The sequence below is a fragment of the Passer montanus genome, unplaced genomic scaffold (assembly GCF_014805655.1).
Source record: "Passer montanus isolate IOZ18808 unplaced genomic scaffold, ASM1480565v1 scaffold69, whole genome shotgun sequence".
Classification (NCBI taxonomy): domain Eukaryota; kingdom Metazoa; phylum Chordata; class Aves; order Passeriformes; family Passeridae; genus Passer; species Passer montanus.
In genome coordinates this window covers 1,371,622-1,391,292 of record NW_024372036.1, presented here as the reverse complement: position 1 = coordinate 1,391,292, position 19,671 = coordinate 1,371,622, and the positions used below count along the sequence as shown (strand labels likewise).

Sequence of the window (19,671 nt, the reverse complement as noted above, 5' to 3'; positions counted from 1 at the left end):
TTGCCAACTTCCACTTTCAAAGACTGAATACCAGCTTAGGTGAGCCACCAATTATAGCATTTCTTATGTTCCTGCAGTAATTCCTCTTCCTGGGGGATATTTTCCCCATTTCACCAGCAGCCAAACCAGGACGCCAGTCATTGCTGCAGAGCTTTGGAGCAGAAGGACTTTTGGGAGCATGGTGGACAATGTAAACACAGAACTGTTAATCACTCTGGAAATGTGGTGAATCCAATGTGTGCTGTGCCTTGATGCATTCCCTTCCTGTGCCTGGTGAACCACAAGTTCCACTTTTCCCCTCAGAACAAAACCCCTGAGAGTACTCAGGACATCAGGCAGGGCTCCAGCCTTTGGGTTTGAGACAAAACCCACCACACTTTGCCCATTCTTGTTGAGGCAGAAATACAGCAGTGATCTCCTGGACAGGGTCTAATCTGGGAAGGCTGGGAGGGAATGTGAGGAATGCTGAGCCTCCCACGTGGGAGGGACACACTGCCCTGGTCTTCAGCTGGTGGCTGGGGGGAAACAGCAAACGGGATAGCAAAGATCCTACAGCCAGCACAGAAATTTGGGGCATTCCTTGGGATCAGCACGTGCTGGCCATCCTTCCTGCCAGGAGAAAAGGGGGCTGTGAGTATTCCAAGGATAAACTGGGGCCGGCTGCTGCTCGGTGGTTTTAGCCATAATGTTAATTCTGCTTACATAAGCTTAATTCTTTCTGCAGTAATTTAGTGCAAAGAATTCAATCTTTTCTAAACTGCAGCTGAATGAAAACCAGTGGCATGAATTTGTGAGTTATTGGCTTAAATGCACTTGGAGGAACACTTGTCTGCATTTATATATTCCTGTTTTGCTGGGAGAAGGCAACTGCAGCTGGTTAACACAGAGTACTTGGCATTTCCCAGGCTTCAGGAACCCATGGATGCAAAATCCTTCCAGAGCACCCCAGTTACACACAAACCAGCAGGCTATTCTTTTTTTTTTTTGTTGTTTTTTTTTGGTGACACTTTGGTATGTAAAGCATTTTCCTTGGATGATTGATGCTTGAAACTTCTCGTATCCTGAAACAAGCTAAAATTAGAAAGGCTCCAAGCTATGCTTCCTACAGATCCATATATGTCATAGGATGTGGCTGTTGGCACTTTGGGATGATTGATTGTCAAGTTTCACAGGCTGCTGAAGTGTAAAAGACGTGATTTCGAGTGCCATGGCAAGCAGCAGAGTGGATAGGGTTAGTCAGTTGTTTGTTTTGTGGGAAAATAAATACGAGGTGCTGCACTGTGTTGCTAATAAAGGGTTTGGAATGGAGGGTCCAGAAGGAAACTTGAGCTATGGATGAGAGCACTTCTGAGCCCAAAAACTGCATGAGAGATTTTTCTCCTAAGAAAACTCTTTGTGAAATTCATTGGAGAGAAATTAAAGTGTTGAGGAGCTTTGCCAGGGCAGCACCAGCCCCCAGTCAGGGTTTCTGGCCACTTTTCCAGCCACCACATCTGTTCATCCACCTTCCAAGTAATAAAACTTGCTTACAGTCTTCTCTTTAATGTCAGAATATCAGTGTTAAAGGAGATAAGTCTGTCTGTCTGCATCCTTTGGCAGCTTTGGGAGGCAGGAAATATGCTTGACGTATCATCTGGGAAGCTGAGAACTCAAGACAGTTATTCCTTCAGGAAGCAGATTGTGGGTTTTAGGTTTGATGTCAAATATCCCGAAGGATGCTTGTTGTTCCCATCACTGCCAAGCAAGAAGCACAGGGAGGGAGCAACAAATCTCAGCTGAGACTCATCTTAATGAGTTTCTGTCTATTTAGCTCAGAGGAAAGGAACTCATTGGTTACTCGAGGTGAGAATGGATGACACAAATCAAGGGCACAGGAGTCCAAATGAGGTGTGGAGAACTGTGGTGATGCCTTTCTGTCACTGAGAATTTGGGATCATTTAGGTGTGAAAAGACCCTTGAGATCACTGAGTCCGACCATAAAGTTAACACTGCCAACCCCACCACTAAAAAGAGTCACATCTTCACTTTTAAATACCTTCAGGGATAAAAGTAGGAAGGAACTATGGAGAGATGAAGGATGAATCTCTGAGAACACCTGGGACTGCTTTAGAGACCAGAGTTTCTTTGAGGCACTGCACCTTTCTCTTCCAGGATGTTTGATTTGTGAGGAATAACTCTGTAACTAGATTTAAGAGAAGCTGAGTTTTGATACCAGCTTGTCCAAGCCCATGTTTGACCACAAACTACTGTCTTGGTTTGAACAGACAGGTGTCTGCTAAGGAAGGCAGGAGCCTCCCCTGAAATGGAAAATGTAAATCCCCTCCCTTTGAATTATTATAGTTTTGAAATTACAAGGTTCTCAGGCAAAGATGTGGGAATAGAAATAACAGTTCTTTAATAGGAAAGAAAATTAAAAATTTTTAAAAATGCAATTTGTGGGAATAAAATCAAAGTATCAATGCACTGATGAAAAGATGAAAGCATAACTGCACCTTTTTCCTTTGATAAGATAATTTGCTTCTGGGCTGTCCATTCCCCTTGAAAAATGATAACATTTCCCCCCCCATCATATTGATATCTGACAGCTCTCAAACCTACTCCTTCACATGGTATTTTCACTGCTTTCTTACCAAACTCTCCTGTTAAGCAGCCTGCAGGAGAAATGGCTGAGAATATGCTCACCTTCCACTCCTTTTTGCTCAGTGGATGGCCATGAAGGTCTCTCCACCCTTGATATTTCTGTGATTTTGTGACATTTTGAAGCAGAACAGAACTTAGCTGTGTTTCCTACTTCACTGAAAAGATTTGGAGCATATTTCTGAGGCTGCAGAGGCCACTTCCTTACGTGTGCAGAGGAAGATGTGACACAGAGTGCCTTCCTGCCAGCTAGCTGGGATTTTGCTGAGAGGTGTGGGAAGAACCTGTTAGCACCTCTCCTTCCTCAGCAGTGCAATCCCTCAGGAGAATGTAGCCCCAGGAAAAGAAGCCTGGAGGAACAAAACACTGCAAGAACCTAGAGGAACTTTTTATTTTTTAAAGGTTTTTTTGTGTGTGTTTTTTTGTTTGTTTGTTTGTTTGTTTTCCTCCTCCTTAACTGTGTAGCACCAGAGTGGAGTTCAGTGGATCAAAGAGAAACCAAATCCCAAAGAAGGGATTTTCTCCTTCTCCACAAGTCCCTGACAGGAGACTGGGGCCTGGTGGGGGTCAGGCTCTGCTCCTGGGTAGCAAGGGACAGGAAGAAAAGAAAAAAGAGAAGGGGGAATGGAAAGGGGAAAGGGAAAGGGAAAGGGAAAGGGAAAGGAAAGGAAAGGAAAGGAAAGGGAAGGAAAGGAAAGGAAAGGAAAGGAAAGGGAAGGAAAGGAAAGGAAAGGAAAGGAAAGGGAAGGAAAGGAAAGGAAAGGAAAGGAAAGGGAAGGAAAGGAAAGGAAAGGAAAGGAAAGGGAAGGAAAGGAAAGGAAAGGAAAGGAAAGGGAAGGAAAGGAAAGGAAAGGAAAGGAAAGGGAAGGAAAGGAAAGGAAAGGAAAGGAAAGGGAAGGAAAGGAAAGGAAAGGAAAGGAAAGGGAAGGAAAGGAAAGGAAAGGAAAGGAAAGGGAGTGGCCTCAAGTTGTACTAAGGGAAATTTAGATAGGATATGAGGAAAAAATTATGTAAGGAAGGTGTTGTTGAGCATTGGGATGAGCTGCCCAGGACAGTGCTGGAGTCTCCATCCCTGCAGGGATTTAAAAGCCATGCAGATGTGGCACTTGGGGACATGGGCCAGTGGTGGCCTTGGTGTGCTGGGGGAACAGTTGGTCTTGATGATCTTAAAGGCCTTTTCCAACCTAAATGATTCTGTGATTCCAAGACAGATCCCAGGGCACATCAGAGCTCAGAGAGAGGGTGAGGGTGGCTGTGGAATCCTGAGCTGTGGGGCTGGGGTCAGAGCACTGTGGTTTCTGCTCTGCTGAACTCCAGGATGGGATCCTGGCTGGATGCCATTGTCCTGTCAGCTCCAATTTGCAGTGCCCTGCCCTGGTGGGGCCCAGCAGAGGCTGCAGGTGAGCTGGAGCCGTGTGCTGAGCAGTGCTGAGCCTGGCTGTTGCCAGCCTAAGCCTTCAGAATCACATTAATCTGATAAAATTTGCAGTCCTGGAGCTCTCCAGGCAGCACCAAGCACATGAGCTGCCTTCTTTCCTTATGCCCATCCTGTGTTTCCCTTACCCCTCGCCATGGGGATTTTTTTGTTTGTTTAATATCTTATCCTGACATAAGTGAGGCACCTCCACAATAGGCTCCAAATAAATAAATAAAACAAACAGGCACATTCTCTTCCAGCCCCGCTCTGGCCAGGGAAGTGACAGTTTTTCATGGCACTGCACAGGAGTGATTCCCAGCAGTCAGTGATGGAGCAGGAACATTGGCTTTCTCTGGGCTCCAGTACTTTTCCATCAGCATTTGAGTCTTGCTGGATTTTAATGTTGGGTTATTGTATTTGTGGGGTTCCCAGATGAAGGGAGGAGTGATGAATCTGACTCCATGTTCTCAGAAGGCTAATTTATTTTTTTTATACTATATTATATTGAAGAATACTAAACTAAACTTTACTAAAGAATACAGAAAGGATACTTACAGAAGGCTAAAAAGATAATAATGAAACTTGTGACTCTTTCCAGAGCCTCAACACAGCTTGACCCTGACTGGCCAATGAGTCAAAATAATTCACAGCAGAAACCAATTAAACAATCATCTGTTAGTAAACAATCTCCAACCACATTGCAGATGAGCAAAACACAGGAGAAGCAAATGAGATAAGAATTGTTTTCCTTTTTCTTCTGAGGCTTCTCAGCTTCCCAGGAGAAGAATCCTGGGCAAAGGGATTTTTCCAGATAATATGACTGCCACAATGGGTCATGCTGCACCCAGTTGAAATGTGTTGGAAACTGGTGTCTGTGTGGCCTTAATCAGATAAATCACTATAAGAAAATTACATTCAGCTTCTGGCCAGCCTCAGGCTGGTTTTGGGGAAGTTGCCAGGGTGGCTCATCCAGAGACAGATACAGGAGGTGGAGGAAGCAGCTCTTGGAGAGCCAGAACTTGGGTGGGGAGTCACCAGCTGTGCTGTGGTGAGGACACCCCCACCTGATCCCAGCACTGGGAGAGGGGGAGGCTGTGGGGAAGGAGGAGGGACATGCCCAGGGTGGGGAAAAGCTCCAAGGATGGGTCCTGGGACTGTGTTTAACACCAGCCCCAGCACAAGCTGCCTGCGCCAAAGAAAAGACAACTGGCAGGGAGCTGAGGAGCATTGCCAGTGTGGAGGAAGACAGAACAGCATCCCAGGAAGAAGTGAAAGATCCTCAAGACAGCAGATAAAATTTGGTTCATGGCATGGAGTCCCAGCAACACTTACTTTGGGGGCTAATAAGAATTTCTGCTAGAAACTGGGATCCTGTCCTCCTAGGATTGGCCCAGGAGGCAGATTTTTGTGTGCACAGGTTTGTCCCCAAGCTGTGGGGAGCTGTAATGTGATGCAGCCGTGGCAGAGAGGAATGTGACGAGCAGGTGTCCCAAGGAGTTATTTTCAGAAGTAAAGGGGATATCTAGTCACATTGCAAAGCACTGCCCTGGCACCTCCTGTGGGGCAGGTCCTGGGCAGTGTTTTAATCCTGACCAAAAAGGTTCAATCCACACTGAAGAGATGGGGGAGTAGAAATTCCAGTTTATGAGAGGAGGCTACAGGACCTTGGTTGGTGTAGAGCAGCAACATTCCCAAATTGGAAATTCTCAAAAATGGTGGCTAATGAAGGTTGTTACATACTCAGGAACAGAGAAAACATAAATCTGGGGAAGGAACTTATTCCAGAGGAAGGGGCAACAACATCTCTTTGGCAGATGTGCACTGAGTACTGCTTGTGTCAGGAGGAACGTGGGATGTAGAGCAAGGGCACACAGAAATATTGGGTGTGCAGGACCTGTAGTGTGCCAGAGACACCTGGAAAGAGAGAATTCTGCCCGTGCTGAATGTCCTTAGCAAATTATCCTGTGCTCCTGCTCTCAACTGGGCATTTTTAACCCGTGGTGATCTTTGCCCAGCTGTTCCTGTTCCAAACCTCAGCATCACCCTCTTACCCAAGAGGAAGAGCTAAAAACCAGATATTTTGGTGCCTGCTGTCTGAAGGGGGGTTGAAGTCGTGTCTGCTCCAAGTCGAGGATCAGAGATCCTGGCAGACACTCGATCCCTGTGGCGTCAGCGCTGGGATAATCCCCACGAGGTGCTGGAACTTCTCTGGGTTAGGGACAGAGCCCAGCCCAGAGTGCCCAGGCTGGCAGCAGGGCTTGGGGACATGCCACAGATGAAGGTCAGAGACTCCTGCAGGGTGGTGCCCTGTCAGGCTGTATTTTAGATGCTGAGCCAGCGGCAGAAACTTAGAGACTCCTGCAGGGTGGTGCCCTGTCAGGGCTGTATTTTTTGTTTCCAAATTAGATGCTGAGCCAGCGGCAGAAACTCGGGAAGTTCTTCTGCCTTGCTTGGGGCCATCACCTGTGGGATTGTGTCCCTGTGGGATTGTGTCCCTGTGCCCCCTCAGGTGAGAGCCCACCTGAGAGCTGCCCCAGGCCTGTCCCAGCACAGGAGGAGCTGGAGCTGCTGCAGAGAGCCCAGAGGAGGCTCCAGGATGAGCAGAGGGATGGAGCAGCTCTGCTGGCAGGAAAGGCTGGCACAGCTGGCATTGTTCACCTGCACAGGAGAAGCTTTGGGCTGAGCTCAGGGTGGCCTTGCAGGGCCTGCAGGAGCCCCAGGAAAGCTGGAGAGAGACAATTTCCAGGGGATGCAGGGACAGCACACAGGGAATGGCTTCAAACTGACAGAGGGTAGGGTTGGGTTGGATGTTAGGGTAGAAGGCACTAGAACAGGTTTCCTAGAGAAATTTTGGATGCCCTATCCCTGGAAGCATTTCACAGTGACATTCTCAGTTTTCTTTCTTTCAGAAAGAAACAAAACCCCAACAGCTGCCTTTGGTCAGAAAATATGACTCCAGCAGGAGTCTTTATTTTCCTGTGAGTTGGATGAGTTTTTTGTACAAGCCATTTCCTCTAAAGGATTTAGATTAAATAAGAAATGTTCCACAAAAGTCAAGGTCAGTGACCTTCTTATATTTTGCCTGATTTAAAAAAAAAAAACACCAAACAAGTGTTTTCCCTCTTTTTTTGTGTGCAGGGGCTGGGAGACACCCTTTGTGTTGAGAAGATGCCAAAAAGGGAACTTCTTATTCCTGTAGCCCCTGCTGCCAAAGCTCAGCCACACAAACCCAATAAAAGACTCCAGAGTGTCCAATTGCTTCAAGAGTTGATGGTTTAATATCAGAAGCCCAACACTGACTGACTCCCTAAAAGCAGGGAGCTGATTTAGTGGGCTAAAGGAAACAAGGACAGGTATATTTACTGCTCATCTATGTTTTACTGCCCTGCATGAAAGATTAATGAGCTCTGAACTTGTGGGCAGGCAGTTTTCCTGGCCTGACTCACCCTGAAGAGGAGCTGGAGGGGTTGTGACAGCCCTGTGTCTGGGTGAGAACAGCACACCCTGATCTGGGTGGGTCATTCTGTGATCTGAAAAAAAAACGGGGTTGAGAGGGGGAATATAGAGACCAGATAAAATGCTTATAAGCAGAGCAAGTTGTACTATCTGCAGATTTATTTTTTTTTAAATATTCTTTTCATAGAATCACAGAATCATTGGGAGTGGAAAAGACCTCCAAAATTATCCAGTCTCGCTATCAACTCAGAACCACCAAACTCACCCCTGAACCACGTCCCCAAGTGCCACATTCAGACACCTCTTGAACACTTCCAGAGCTGGCAGCTCCACCACCCCCTGGGCAACTCATTCCAATGCCTGACCACTTTTCCTGGGAAAAACTTTCTTCTTGTATCTAATCTGAACTTCCCTGGACACAACTTGAGGCCATTTCCTCCCATTCTTTTGCTTGACAATAATTTTTTATGTTTAAGAAACGCCATTCATGTAAAGTCTCCTGGCAAGGAAGTCCCCAGAAATAAATCTATAAACACTCAGCTGGACACTGCCCTTGTGGTGGACACCATGGAGCTCCTGTTTCATGGGGCAGAGTGGAAGAGGGATGAAGTAAAACACAAAAGCTGTGGCCATCCTGGCTGCAAGAAGACCTGAACTCTGTAAGGGGGCAGGGAGCAAAGATTGGAGCTCTTCAGCTTGGTGTTTGAGCAGGGTTTGCTCCACCAGCCATTTATTTAATGTAGTGACTCTTAAATGTACTCAGGGTGTCCCTCTGTGCAAGGTGAGGGGTGCAAGCACCAGCCCAGGGTGCAGAAATGAGGGAGAACCTCTCCAGAACCAGACATCCTTCTCAGAGGGAATGTTTGCCCATGGAAAGGGAGCTCAGGCCTTGGCAGGGCTGCCCAGGGAGCTTTGCAGTGCCCATCCCTGCAGGTGTCCCCTGGAGGTGGCACTGAGTGCTCTGGGCTGGGGACAAGGTGGGGACCAAAGTTTGGGCTGGATGATCCTGGAGGTGTTTCCCAGCCTCAGTGATTCCAGCAGGAGCTGCCTCTCCCCTCTCAGGGTCACATCCCCTGCTCCAGCCTGGATCCTCACCCACCAGATCCCTGCCCCAGGTACCTGACAAGCCCTCAGAAACACAGGAAAAAAGTCAGAAGCTGACCACAGAATAGATATGAGGTGTGAGGTAAACAGCCAGGAAATCATGGAGAAGATGGACATGTGGTTGACCAATACCCACTGTCATCCACCTGATCAAAAAGCCCAATCTAAAACCCAACACACAAAAGAAAAGGTTTATTTATATGAATAAGAATTGTATATATATACGTATATGTATATATATATGTACATATATAAGTATATAAGTATATGTATATATATGTGTACATATATAAGTATACATGTATGTATATATAAAAGTACATATATAATATATATTATAATGTATATGTATTTAAAAAACATTAATAAGTATTTGTGGAGTCAGGGGTGTTCTTCAATTTACAAAACCACTGCAAAATGCTTTGAGGGAACAGAAAATAGTGTGGTAGAGCAAGTGGATGGAGAACTGTACTGACAAACATGGTTTCCCCTAAAAAAATAGGTTAAAAGAGTTATAATTTTATTTCTGATGCTGACATGGCAATATGTTATAGATCAGTTCAAGATATATGCAATAAATAAGAATATAAATATAAAAAGTATAAATATAAATAAGAAATAAATGTTCACCAAATGGCATTTTTTTTCTTTTGTGAAAAACACGTTTCACTCCGTGGAATTCATCTTGAAACAGAGTGGAAACATTCCAAAGAGTCACAATATCAAAAATATTTCATTCCTATTGAACTTTTAGGAGAACTTTTTTGAATTTCCAACTTCATTGAAGGCAATATTTTATCACGTTTCCTTTGCATCCCATTTTATAGCCATGCTGTGCCCAGCAGCAGATGAACTCGTGATCAGCTGGATTTGGAGCCTTCTGCTCTACACAGGACTCTGCAGGATATGTGCAGGGCAGGATGGGCTTTCTTTTTTAAATTTGGAAACTGTGGTATACTTAGTTTCAACCCAAGTGACCTGTAACTTCCCTCCTGTCAAGCCCTTGTTTTGAACCAGATCAAAAAATATTCCATTTGGACACCTTCCCCTTGGCTTTTGCTCTCTTGCTGGCCCAGAACAGGAAGAGGGTGATGATAAATTTAAAAAAAAATTAAAAATAAAAGCACATTAAACTCAGCAGCTCAGGAGGATCCATTTGTCAGAGCCATAACTGAGTGAACATTTTTTGGCACTTCAGTCAGGCTTCATCTCATGCCCTGCCCCAGATGAAGGTGCTCAGATCAGTCAGGGCTGGGAAAACATTGGAGGCAGAGAAGGCTGGGAGGGAAGCAGTGGGAGTTTTGTTAAACCTGGGTTTAAGTCCTTGTTTCCCGGGGCTTACATCCTTGGCTGGGTGTTGTCCTTCCCTCAGGGGTTAAGGGGACAGAGCTCTGCCCTTTCCCCAGGGGAGGCTGCAGATTCCCTGCTCCCAAAGGGGGTCCCAGGCATGGATGCAGATCCTGCAGCAGATCCCAATGCAGCAGATCCCATCCTCAGACCTGCACAGCTCCAGGGAGACCCCTGGGCTTCCCCTGGGCTTTTCATGATTGCCTCACTACTGACCCTTTCCCTTTCTCCCTTTTTCCCATTCACTTTTTTTTCTTTTTTCCTTTCTTTTTCCCCCTTTTTTACCCTTTCCATTTTTCCCTTTCCTTTTCCCCCTCCCCCTTTCCCTTTTTCCTTTTCCCTTTCCTTTTTTCCATGTTCCCTTTCTTTTTTTTTCCAATTTCCCTTTTCCCTTTCTCTTTATGTATTTCCCTTTATCTCTTTCCCTTTTGCTTTTCCCCTTTTCCTTTTTTTGTTTCCCCTTTTTCCCCTTTCCCTTTCCCCTCTCCCCCTTCCCCTTTTTCCCTTACCTTTTCCCTTTTTTCATTTCCCCCTTTTTCCTTTTTCTCCTTTCCCTCTTTTTCCATTTTCCCCTTCCCTTTTTCCTTTCGCTTTCCTTTCCCTTTCCTTTTTTTTTTTTTTCTTCAAAATGAGCCAACAGGGCAAAAAACCATGCACACATGGAAAGCTTTCACAACCTTCCACTTAATTGTGCAGTGGGCAGGGACCAAAAACCAATCTGCTTTCCTTATTCCTTCAGGCAGGAGCCCTGGAGCATGTGATTTGATTCCCATCACTGCCAGGGCAGAGCTGGGTGCCTGCTGGCACTTCTGGGGGCTCAGGGGGTCACACCCTCAGCTGTGCCCAGTCCCTGTGTGTTGGATTAAGCCCTTTTCTGACTCAGAGATGGGGCAACTGAGAGGCATTTAAAAAACTTTTATTCTGTCTTTAGTTTCATTAGGAGGGTGAGATAAGACAGGTGTTATAATTCACATTATCACAATCAGAAGCTATATCCTAATTACAATACACAATCAGTTTTTGCCACACCATACTGCAAATGCCTTAAAGCCAATAATCTAAAATTACTCTTTGTGGATCTTAATACAATGCATCTTCCATAGTTCTATTTCTCTAAAGTATCTAGTCTTTTTTTGTAAGACCATTCTTTGAAACTTGTTTCTAGTTCAATTTCTCTTTTAACAATGTCTGTCTTATTCTATCATATTTTTAAGGCAGTATTTTTTATTTCAAGGTTTGCATACAGATGCACACTGTGTGAGCTTTCTGTCAGATTTTGAGAATTTTCTACAAATCCGCTTCCTATAGGATTTACGAAGATCCCCCAAAGCAGGGAAGAATGATGTGTAGAACTTGATGACATTAGAAGGTTAATTAATTACACTATTGTACTACAGTTATATTAAAGAGATACATACTATTCTATATCATATTTGCTTTTAACTAACTACTGAAAAGCTCGTGACTGTCAGCTGACAGTCCTGACACTTACACGTGGATCTAATTGGTTAATGAATCCAAACACCATTACCGGAATCTAATTGACAAACTCCTTCAGATAAACAATCTTCTAACACATTCCACATGAGCATAACAACGGGAGCAGCAAATGGGATAAGAATTATTTTTTCTTTCTCTGAGGTTCCTCACTGCGATTCCCAGGAAATATTCTTGGGAAGTTGTGCTTTGCTTTTCTCTGTGAAGAGAAATTCAGCCCCAATTTCCCACACCTGCAGAATGTTTCTCACACAGATATGCCAAGGGCTCCTTCCAGGAGAGCTCCAGGCAGCGAGGGTGAGGTTGTGCTGCACTTTTCTGGTGGCCCCAGCCTTTCACAACCTGCACTGCTAGGTTTTCACAACAAACTTTCACAACATTGGGACAGGCCCCACGCCTCAGTTAAAGCCTGGATGGATCCAAGGCTAATCCCACTAATGCAACAGGAGGGATGTGGGAAGGGCTGGAGGTGCTGGAGAGCACGTGCCACGTGCTCACAGAATTCCCAGAATTCCCAGAATCACTGGGCTGGAAGAGACCTTCAAAATCATGGAGTCCAACCCAGCCCCAACAGCTCAGCTGAGCCCTGGCCCCCAGTGCCACATCCAGGCTTTGTTAAACATCACCAGGGATGGGGACTGCACCACCTCACCGAGCAGCCATTCCAGAACTTTATCACCTTTTCTGGAAAAAACTCTTTCCTGATATCCAACCTGTACATCTTAGGTGCTCTGCCAGGTGTTGGCCTTGTGCTCGAGGAGGGGCCAGCAATGGAAGTGAAGGGAAGAGTTAACGGGAATCAGGCCCTGGAAAGCAGCACAGGACACAGGATGGGATCAGCTGGGAGGGCTCAGCCAGCCAGGAGGATGAGGAGGAGCTGCCTGCTCCATGTAGGTCATGGCTGAGGCCAAACCTCTGAGCCCTGCCAGCGTGAGGCCGTGGGGATGAGGGTGAGGATGGGCTGGAGCCCACAGAGCCCTGGCTGCCAGCCCTGAGCCATCCTCAGAGGGCAGGACAGCTGAAAGCCGTGCAGAGCCAGGGTTCACCCTGCTCTTTGAGGTGCCGAGACGGCTTTGGCATCCTCAGGGAGGATTTTGGGAGGAAATCCTTCCCTGTGAGGGTGGGCAGGCCCTGGCACAGGGTGCCCAGAGCAGCTGTGGCTGCCCCTGGATCCCTGGCAGTGCCCAAGGCCAGGCTGGACACTGGGGCTGGAGCAGCCTGGCACAGTGGAAGGTGTCCCTACCATGGCAGGTGGTGGAACTGGATGATTTTTAAGGACCCAAACCATTCTGGGAGTCCATGAGTCCATGACCTTATCAATGCACCCAAATATCTTAAAGGCAGGTGCCAAGGGGAGGGGGCCAGACTTTTCAGTGGTGCCCAGCAGCAGGACAAGGCAAAAACTGCAACTCACAAAGTTTCATCTGAATATGAAAAAAAACCCCTTTCCTGTGGTGGTGACAAAGCATTGGAAGAGGCTGCCCAGAGAGGCTGAGGAGTCTCCTTCTCTGGAGATGCTCAAAACCTGCCTGGACACGATTCTGTCAGCAGGAAAAACCTTTCTGTGCTCTGAGGGATTAAAGCGGAGCTGGAGGCAGCCCCAGGAGCACTGATGGGTACAGGAGTCAGCTGTGGGCACAGTACACAACACTGCCTACCCACTTACCTTGTTAATTGCTGATGCTGAGTGGTATTTGGGCCTTGTTTGCACAAGCTGCAGTAGAATTTTACATATTTTGATCTCATTAAGTGAGCACTGTTCCAACCCCCTCCCTGTGGCAGAGGTGCTGTTATAAAATCAGGGAATTTAAATCATGCAGAGTGAGGTACCTGGCGTGTCTTGTCTAACAAAGCCCCTGCACCATCTGCCAAAGGTGTGGGTTTAGAACCACAGAATGGTTTGGGGTGGAGGGGGACATTAAAATTCATCTCATTCCACCCCCTTCCATGGGCAGGGACACCTTCCTCTATCCCAGGTTGCTCCAAGCCCCATCCAACCTGGCCTTGGACACTTCCAGACATTGGGCAGCCACAGCTTCTCTGGGCAAAACCTGTCAATTTTGCATCAGTAGAATTATAATCCTGTGAATCTGAGGTAGAAACCATTTTGCTGCCTCACAAGTAGGTTTTATTGGCAACAATTTTCCTCATATTAGATTGATCTGCGCTGCTGTTGTGTCTTTGTAACATAAACTGCACCCATTGAAGGCCTGAGGCTGTTATTTCAACAAAACTCCTCCTCCTGACTGAAATAAATCTGTAGATTTCTGCAGAAAAACCTTGAAAAGCTCTGCATGAAAATTGGCTTTGATTTTGCATTAGAGTGAATACCCTTAAAGCCCCCAGTGCAGTCAGGCAGCGAAGCCATCAAAACACCTCATTCCTACAGCAAGTGGCAGAGTGTAAACCAGTGACCCTCTTCATCTGCAAGAGCTCCTGTGTGCTCAGAGAAACCCAAGGACAGAGCTCCTGCTCACATTTTTCATCCTGGTGAAAAAGCAAAATGTTGCAAACCTCAAGCCTGTGGCATTCACATTGTGAACAGAGAGAGACATAATTCTTTCTCCCAGGTTTTTCCCTGGAGAAGCACAGAGAGAAGAAGGGGGCCCAGCAGAAGCATTGCAAACGCAGTCTTCTTTTTATTTTTATTATAATAAGAATTAATAAGAATTATAATATAATAAGAATTAACTATATTAATTATAGAATTATTGTAACATTATAATAATTTATTATTATTATTATTATTATTATTATTATTATTATTATTATTATTATTATTATTGTTGTTGTTGTTGTTGTTGTTGTTGTTGTTATTATTATATTATAGTAAGAATTAATTGTAGCCACAGCTCTCTTCATGGAGAGCAGGCAGGCACAATTTCCCAAGGCTATTTCCTGGGAATCACAGCAAGGAACCTCAGAGAAAGAGAAAGCAATTCTTATCTCTATTCTCTGCTCCTGTGGTTTTTGCACATGTGGAATGTGTTATGGCGATTGTTTACCTGAAGTGATTTGTCAATTGGATTCTGCTGAGGAATGTTTTGTTTCCTTGGCCAGCTGGGTCAAAGCTGTGTTCTGGCTGTCTGGAGACACCCATGGGTTTTTCTTTAGGATATATCTTTGTATAGTATTCATGTAATATGGTATAGTATTAGTGTAATATAGCATAGTTTTAATAAAGTAATTGTTCAGCATTCTGAATCAATGGAATTGATCAATCAATCATCCCTGCTGAGGGGTCTCCTGATTCTTCTACACAAGCCCAGCCAAACAATGGCATTTTGGTGGGTGTTTGCAGCCTGACCTTGTCCCTGCCTGCCTCACACTCTGACAAACTCAGAAATATTTACTGTCCCTTAGCCAGGCCATGTCCAGCCAGACTTGTCAGAGGAGATGACAACACAGAGCCACCGATGCAACCAGAGACTCAAGCTGCTGCTTTTCTGCTTGAAGAATGCATGGGAGGGCTGGGGGGCTGAGTTTGGGTCTGAGTGTAGCTTGGAGGGCAGAAACACCTCTTGGTTCAAGTAGAATTTTATGTCTTATGGGGTTTTTTAGCCTGGAGAAAAGGAGGCTCAGAGGGGACCTTGTGTGTGTGTGTGACAGCAGCCTCTGCTCCCAAGGGACAGGACAAGAGGGAATAGCCTCAAGTTTTGCCAGGGGAGGGTCAGGTTGGTCATCAGGAAGAATTTGTTCACTGGAAGGGTGATTAAACATTGGCAGGGGCTGCCCAGGGAGGTTTGGAGTGCCCATCCCTGGAGGTGTCCAAGGAAAGATCGGAAGTGGCACTCAGAGCTCTGGGCTGGGGACAAGGTGGGGATGGGGCACAGCTGGGACTTCATGGGCTGGGAGGGCTTTTCCAACTTTAATGACTCTGTGAATATCCTGCTCCATGAGCCCCACCTCCTCCTCATCCTCTGAACAGCATCCACATTCCCTTCTTTTTTTTAATTTTTTATTTTTAAATTTGATCTGGCCCCTTTTGATGACTAAGGGAACAGGAAGATTACAGTTTAAGTATATAATTTTCATTTGATGTGACAGGTTAAAGCTATGTGCATTTAGAGCAGGCTTAGATTATTTTAGTTCAATTGCAACACTGATTTAGGCCCTGACTCACTCTTTGAGGCCCGATTTCATGTAGATATATGTTGGCTTAAATTTACTGCTGGTGAAATGCAGGCACATGTGTGCATTACTCTGCTGAAATGCTGGGCTAGGGGTGGGCTCACACAGCAAACACAGTCCTGAATCAGAGGTAGAGAGGAGCAGATTGTGCTTATTGGGTGTTTTTTTTTCCCCCAGCATGAAGGCTGGATATTCCAGAGTTTATTTTCTGTCCCCTTGTGCCCCTCCCAGACCCAGGGCTGTGTAATCTGCCCATGCAGTAAATACTTTGAGCCCTGGGGCCTCCCTGCTTTGCTGACAGCTGGGCAGCCTAAAAACCGTGGAGAATTTAGCAAATTGCTAAAACTCACAGAGCAGGCTGGGAGCAGTGACCTGGAGGTGGCTGGCCTGGCTGGAGGGAGTGAAAAGAGCTTTGTATGGATTGGCAATGCATTCTGCCCCTCTACACTGCCCCTGTGAGCCTCCCCTGCTGCATCCAGCTCTGGGTGCCCAACATGAGAGAAATGTGGAGCTGTTGGGATGAGTCTGGAGCAGGGACACGAGGATGAGGGGCTGGAGCACCTCTGCTGTAGAGCCAGGCTGGGAGAGCTGGCTCTCAGCCTGGAGAGGAGAAGGCTCCAGGGAGACCTTTGAGCCCCTCTTAGTTAATCTTTACAGGAGAGTTGCAGAGGGGCTTTTCACAAGGGCATGGAGTGACAGGGCAAGGGGGAATGGCCTTGGGCTGAAGCAGGGCAGGTTAGGATAGATATGGGAGACAAATTGTTCCCTGTGAGGATGGGCAGGCCCTGGCACAGGGTGCCCAGAGCAGCTGTGGCTGCCCCTGGATCCCTGGCAGGGGTGGACACGGGGGCTTGGAGCAGCCTGGCACAGTGGAAGGTGTCCCTGCCATGGCAGGGGTGGAATGGGATGATCTTTAAGGTCTTTTCCAACCCAAACCATTCTGTGATTCCAGGGCTGCCCTGATGGCAGCCAGTGAGCAGTGTGATGCTCAGCAGGGATGTGGGCAGAGGTTGGGGCCCCACCCCAGCACTGTGCTCCTGTCTGCCATGGGAAAATGCCCAAACCTTACTAATTTCCAGGTGGAGAGCAGGTAATTTGCATGCAGCTTTTGTGTGTTCAGTTGCTGTCAGACTTTGTAGGTCAGACTGCGACAAAGGAAGTGTTAGCACTTCCCAAAACTAAAGGCAAGGGTTTTTTTAGGAACTTTGAGTACAAAGGAGAGAGTCATGCACACAGAGGGAGGCACAGGCATTCTTAGGTGCCTTAGCTAATGCTTCCTCATTGCAGGAAACTAAAGCTACCCGGGGGTGGTTTTTTTGAATAATTAAAAAAATAAAAAGCTTTTGGGGCAGTCAGTCTGGGAGTGGATCTGGACCTGTCTTCTCACTTGTGTTTCTCCTGCAGAGTACACCAAGCAAACAGCGTTTTTTGTGTCTCCTTAACTACATCTCTCCATCTCCAGCCTTGGAGTGGAGGGGGAGGAGAAAGGGAGCTGCCAGCAGCTCGCAGTGATTGATTTGTCTCGTGTTTTCTTGTGCTGCGCTCTAACAACCTGTTTAAAAAAAAAAAAGAAAAAAAAGACAATGACAAATCAAAGCTAATATTTTCTCGCTAGAAATTCAAAGTGCCCTGGATCGTCCCTGGGTGTTTTGCTATTAAACGTGAGGCTTTATCCGTAACGTGTGTCTGGGAGGGGTTTTTTTGTTTGTGGTTTGGTTTCTTTTTTTTTTTTTTTTCTCCTGCTGGAGCTTGCAGCGTTTAGAAGAGAAATATCTTTCGCCCGGAGCCATTCGCCTCAATAATTGTGGTGTGAAGCTGCCGCTGGTCGCTGCCACCAGTCCATAAAGGTAAAAAGCAGCTCTCCACGTGCTCCGAGTATGGGAATTGGCGCTGGGAAGGGGTCGGGTGTCCTGCCTGGACTCGCACTTTGCCCTGAGGCACGGGCTCGGTGCTGAGGCTGTCCTGAGCCCGGACACTCGGGACAGACGGACAGGGAGGTGTTCAGGGATGCTGCCGGGGCGCGCTCAGGGCGAGCTTTGCCCCCCTCGCTTTCCCCTCTCCCCGGCGCCGTGGGTTTGCATTCGGCTGTCATTCCCCATCAGGAAAATCCCCTCCGAGGGTGCCTGAGCAGAGAGGGGTTTCTGTCCCACTGAGCGCACCGAGGCTGGCAGCGCCCGGCCGAACTTTGCCAGCGCCGGGAAAGGAGGGAAAGGAGGAGCCGCCGCTGCTCTGGTTTCCAGCTGCTGGCAGGACCCCGCTTCCCACCTGCCATCCAAAACACCCCGGATAAAAACATCCACAGCCGGCTCCTAACCTGGAGCAGAGGCTCGGCGGGTCTGTCACCCGCTGAGGGCAGAGAGAGGGAGGCAGGGACACAGGGAGGGAGGAGGGAAGAGGCAGGCAGGGAGTTCAGGTTACCGCTGCCGCATCGCCGCCTTCCTTCGCTTCTGCTCCCGAGCCGAGGCCGGGGATCAGCCCCTCGCTGGGCACAGCGGGGCTAAGGGGGCACAGGGGCACAGCTGGGCAGCTGTAGCCCCGCAGATCCCACCGGGAAGGCTATCCCGCCGGGAAGAGCCGCAGCCGCCGGAGGATGCGCTGCGGGCGCCCGGGGTGAGCAGGCGCCTCCTGCTTCGGCCAGCTCCAGGTAGGATTGGGAGCAGGGATTCCCTTCTTCTCTCCCTTCTTCTCTCCCTTCTTGTCCTTCTTCTCTCCCTCCTTTCTCTCCCTTCCCTCCTTCTTCTCTCCCTTCCCTCCTTTCTCTCTGAGCAGGCGCCTCCTGCTTCGGCCAGCTCCAGGTAGGATTGGGAGCAGGGATTCCCTTCTTCTCTCCCTTCTTCTCTCCCTTCTTCTCTCCCTTCTTGTCCTTCTTCTCTCCCTCCTTTCTCTTCCTCTTCCTTCTTCTCTCCCTTCTCTCCTTTCTCTCCCTCCTTTCTCTCCCTCCTTTTTCTCCCTCCTTTCTCTCCCTCCTTCTCTCCCTTCTTCTCTCCCTTCTTCTCCTTCTTCTTTCCCTCCTTTCTCTCCCTCTTTCTCTCCCTTCTTCTCTCCCTTCTTCTCTCCCTTCTTCTCCTTCTTCTCTCCCTTCTTCTCTCCCTTCTTTCCCTCCCTTCTTCCCTTCTTTCTTCTCCCCCTTCTTCTCTCCCTTCTCTCCCTTTTCTCCCTTCTCTCCCTCCAGCCCTGGATGTGCCCTCGGAGCCGCCACTCCGACTTTCCCAAACTCTCCGGTGGGTGGGGAGAGGGAGAGAGGAGGGTTCAGATGCAAGTGTGACCCTGCCTGGAAACCGGGATCACCATCCAGACCTATCCAGGGGTGTCCCCAGCTCCGGACTGCCACGTCCTTCCCCTGGTAAAACGGGTATCATGGATTGATTTGGGGGTAAAACCTGAGCAATGTGACTTGCCGGGTTTAATGGGTGTTTTGCACGGGTGGAATATTTTGGCAGCCCCACATAAAGAGCAGGATCAGTTAGGACAAAGCCAGGGCAGTGTTCTCCTCGCTGTCCTGCTCGGACAAAATGCTGAAAAACAGAAGATCCACGAGGCACAGGTAAGTAATGAAAAATGCAGCCACTGGCCCTGGTCCCACAAACATTTCTGTGTATAATCAGCACTTTTAAAGCCAAGTAGTTATTGACAAAGGATTTGCCAGCAGGAGGGCCCCACAGTTGGATTTGTGTTCCTTTGCCCAGGAAGATTTTTTTCCTCCCAAAGTACCAGACTTGATGCTTGAACAGACACACATGAATGCAAAGACTTAGTTCAACTGGTAGAGGAGTATAAAGTTCCAAACACCAAAAAATGACTGTGCCAAGAGGCAGAATGAAACAAAAGGGCAAAGCATGAGCACCAGGCTCACCTGCTCCAAGTGCTCCCTCGCTTTAAATTGGACAAAAAACCATCTGCAATGTAACATCCTACAGTGGTTCTCATCCTACAGTGATATCATCAGGACTGAGCAGCAGTCAAAGATTTAGCAGTGGTATTGGAATATATTTATTGGCAATTTTTCCCATTTTGATTTTTTTTAAACTTGCATAATTATCACTTCTCTTCAGTGCTATTTTACTTCTTCCTTCATGTATCTT

The 19,671-nt window shown here is 47.3% G+C and overlaps 1 protein-coding gene across 10 annotated transcripts in view; it reads left to right on the top strand.

The window, feature by feature from the left end:
* Positions 1 to 447: 447 nt before the first annotated feature.
* Positions 448 to 19,671, top strand: part of B3GALT5 (beta-1,3-galactosyltransferase 5) — a 35,290-nt gene continuing 16,066 nt past the window's right edge. For 2 of the 10 annotated variants that reach the window (XM_039729470.1, XM_039729468.1), the window contains exon 1: positions 448 to 630. In XM_039729470.1, coding sequence (XP_039585404.1) covers positions 463 to 630 — 168 coding nt within the window. In that variant the 5' untranslated portion in view covers positions 448 to 462. Of the gene's footprint in view, positions 631 to 17,353; positions 17,437 to 17,471; positions 18,234 to 18,345; positions 18,385 to 18,727; positions 19,134 to 19,671 lie in introns of those variants that run through there. The other 8 variants (XM_039729476.1, XM_039729475.1, XM_039729472.1 and 5 more) reach the window with 7 other exon arrangements.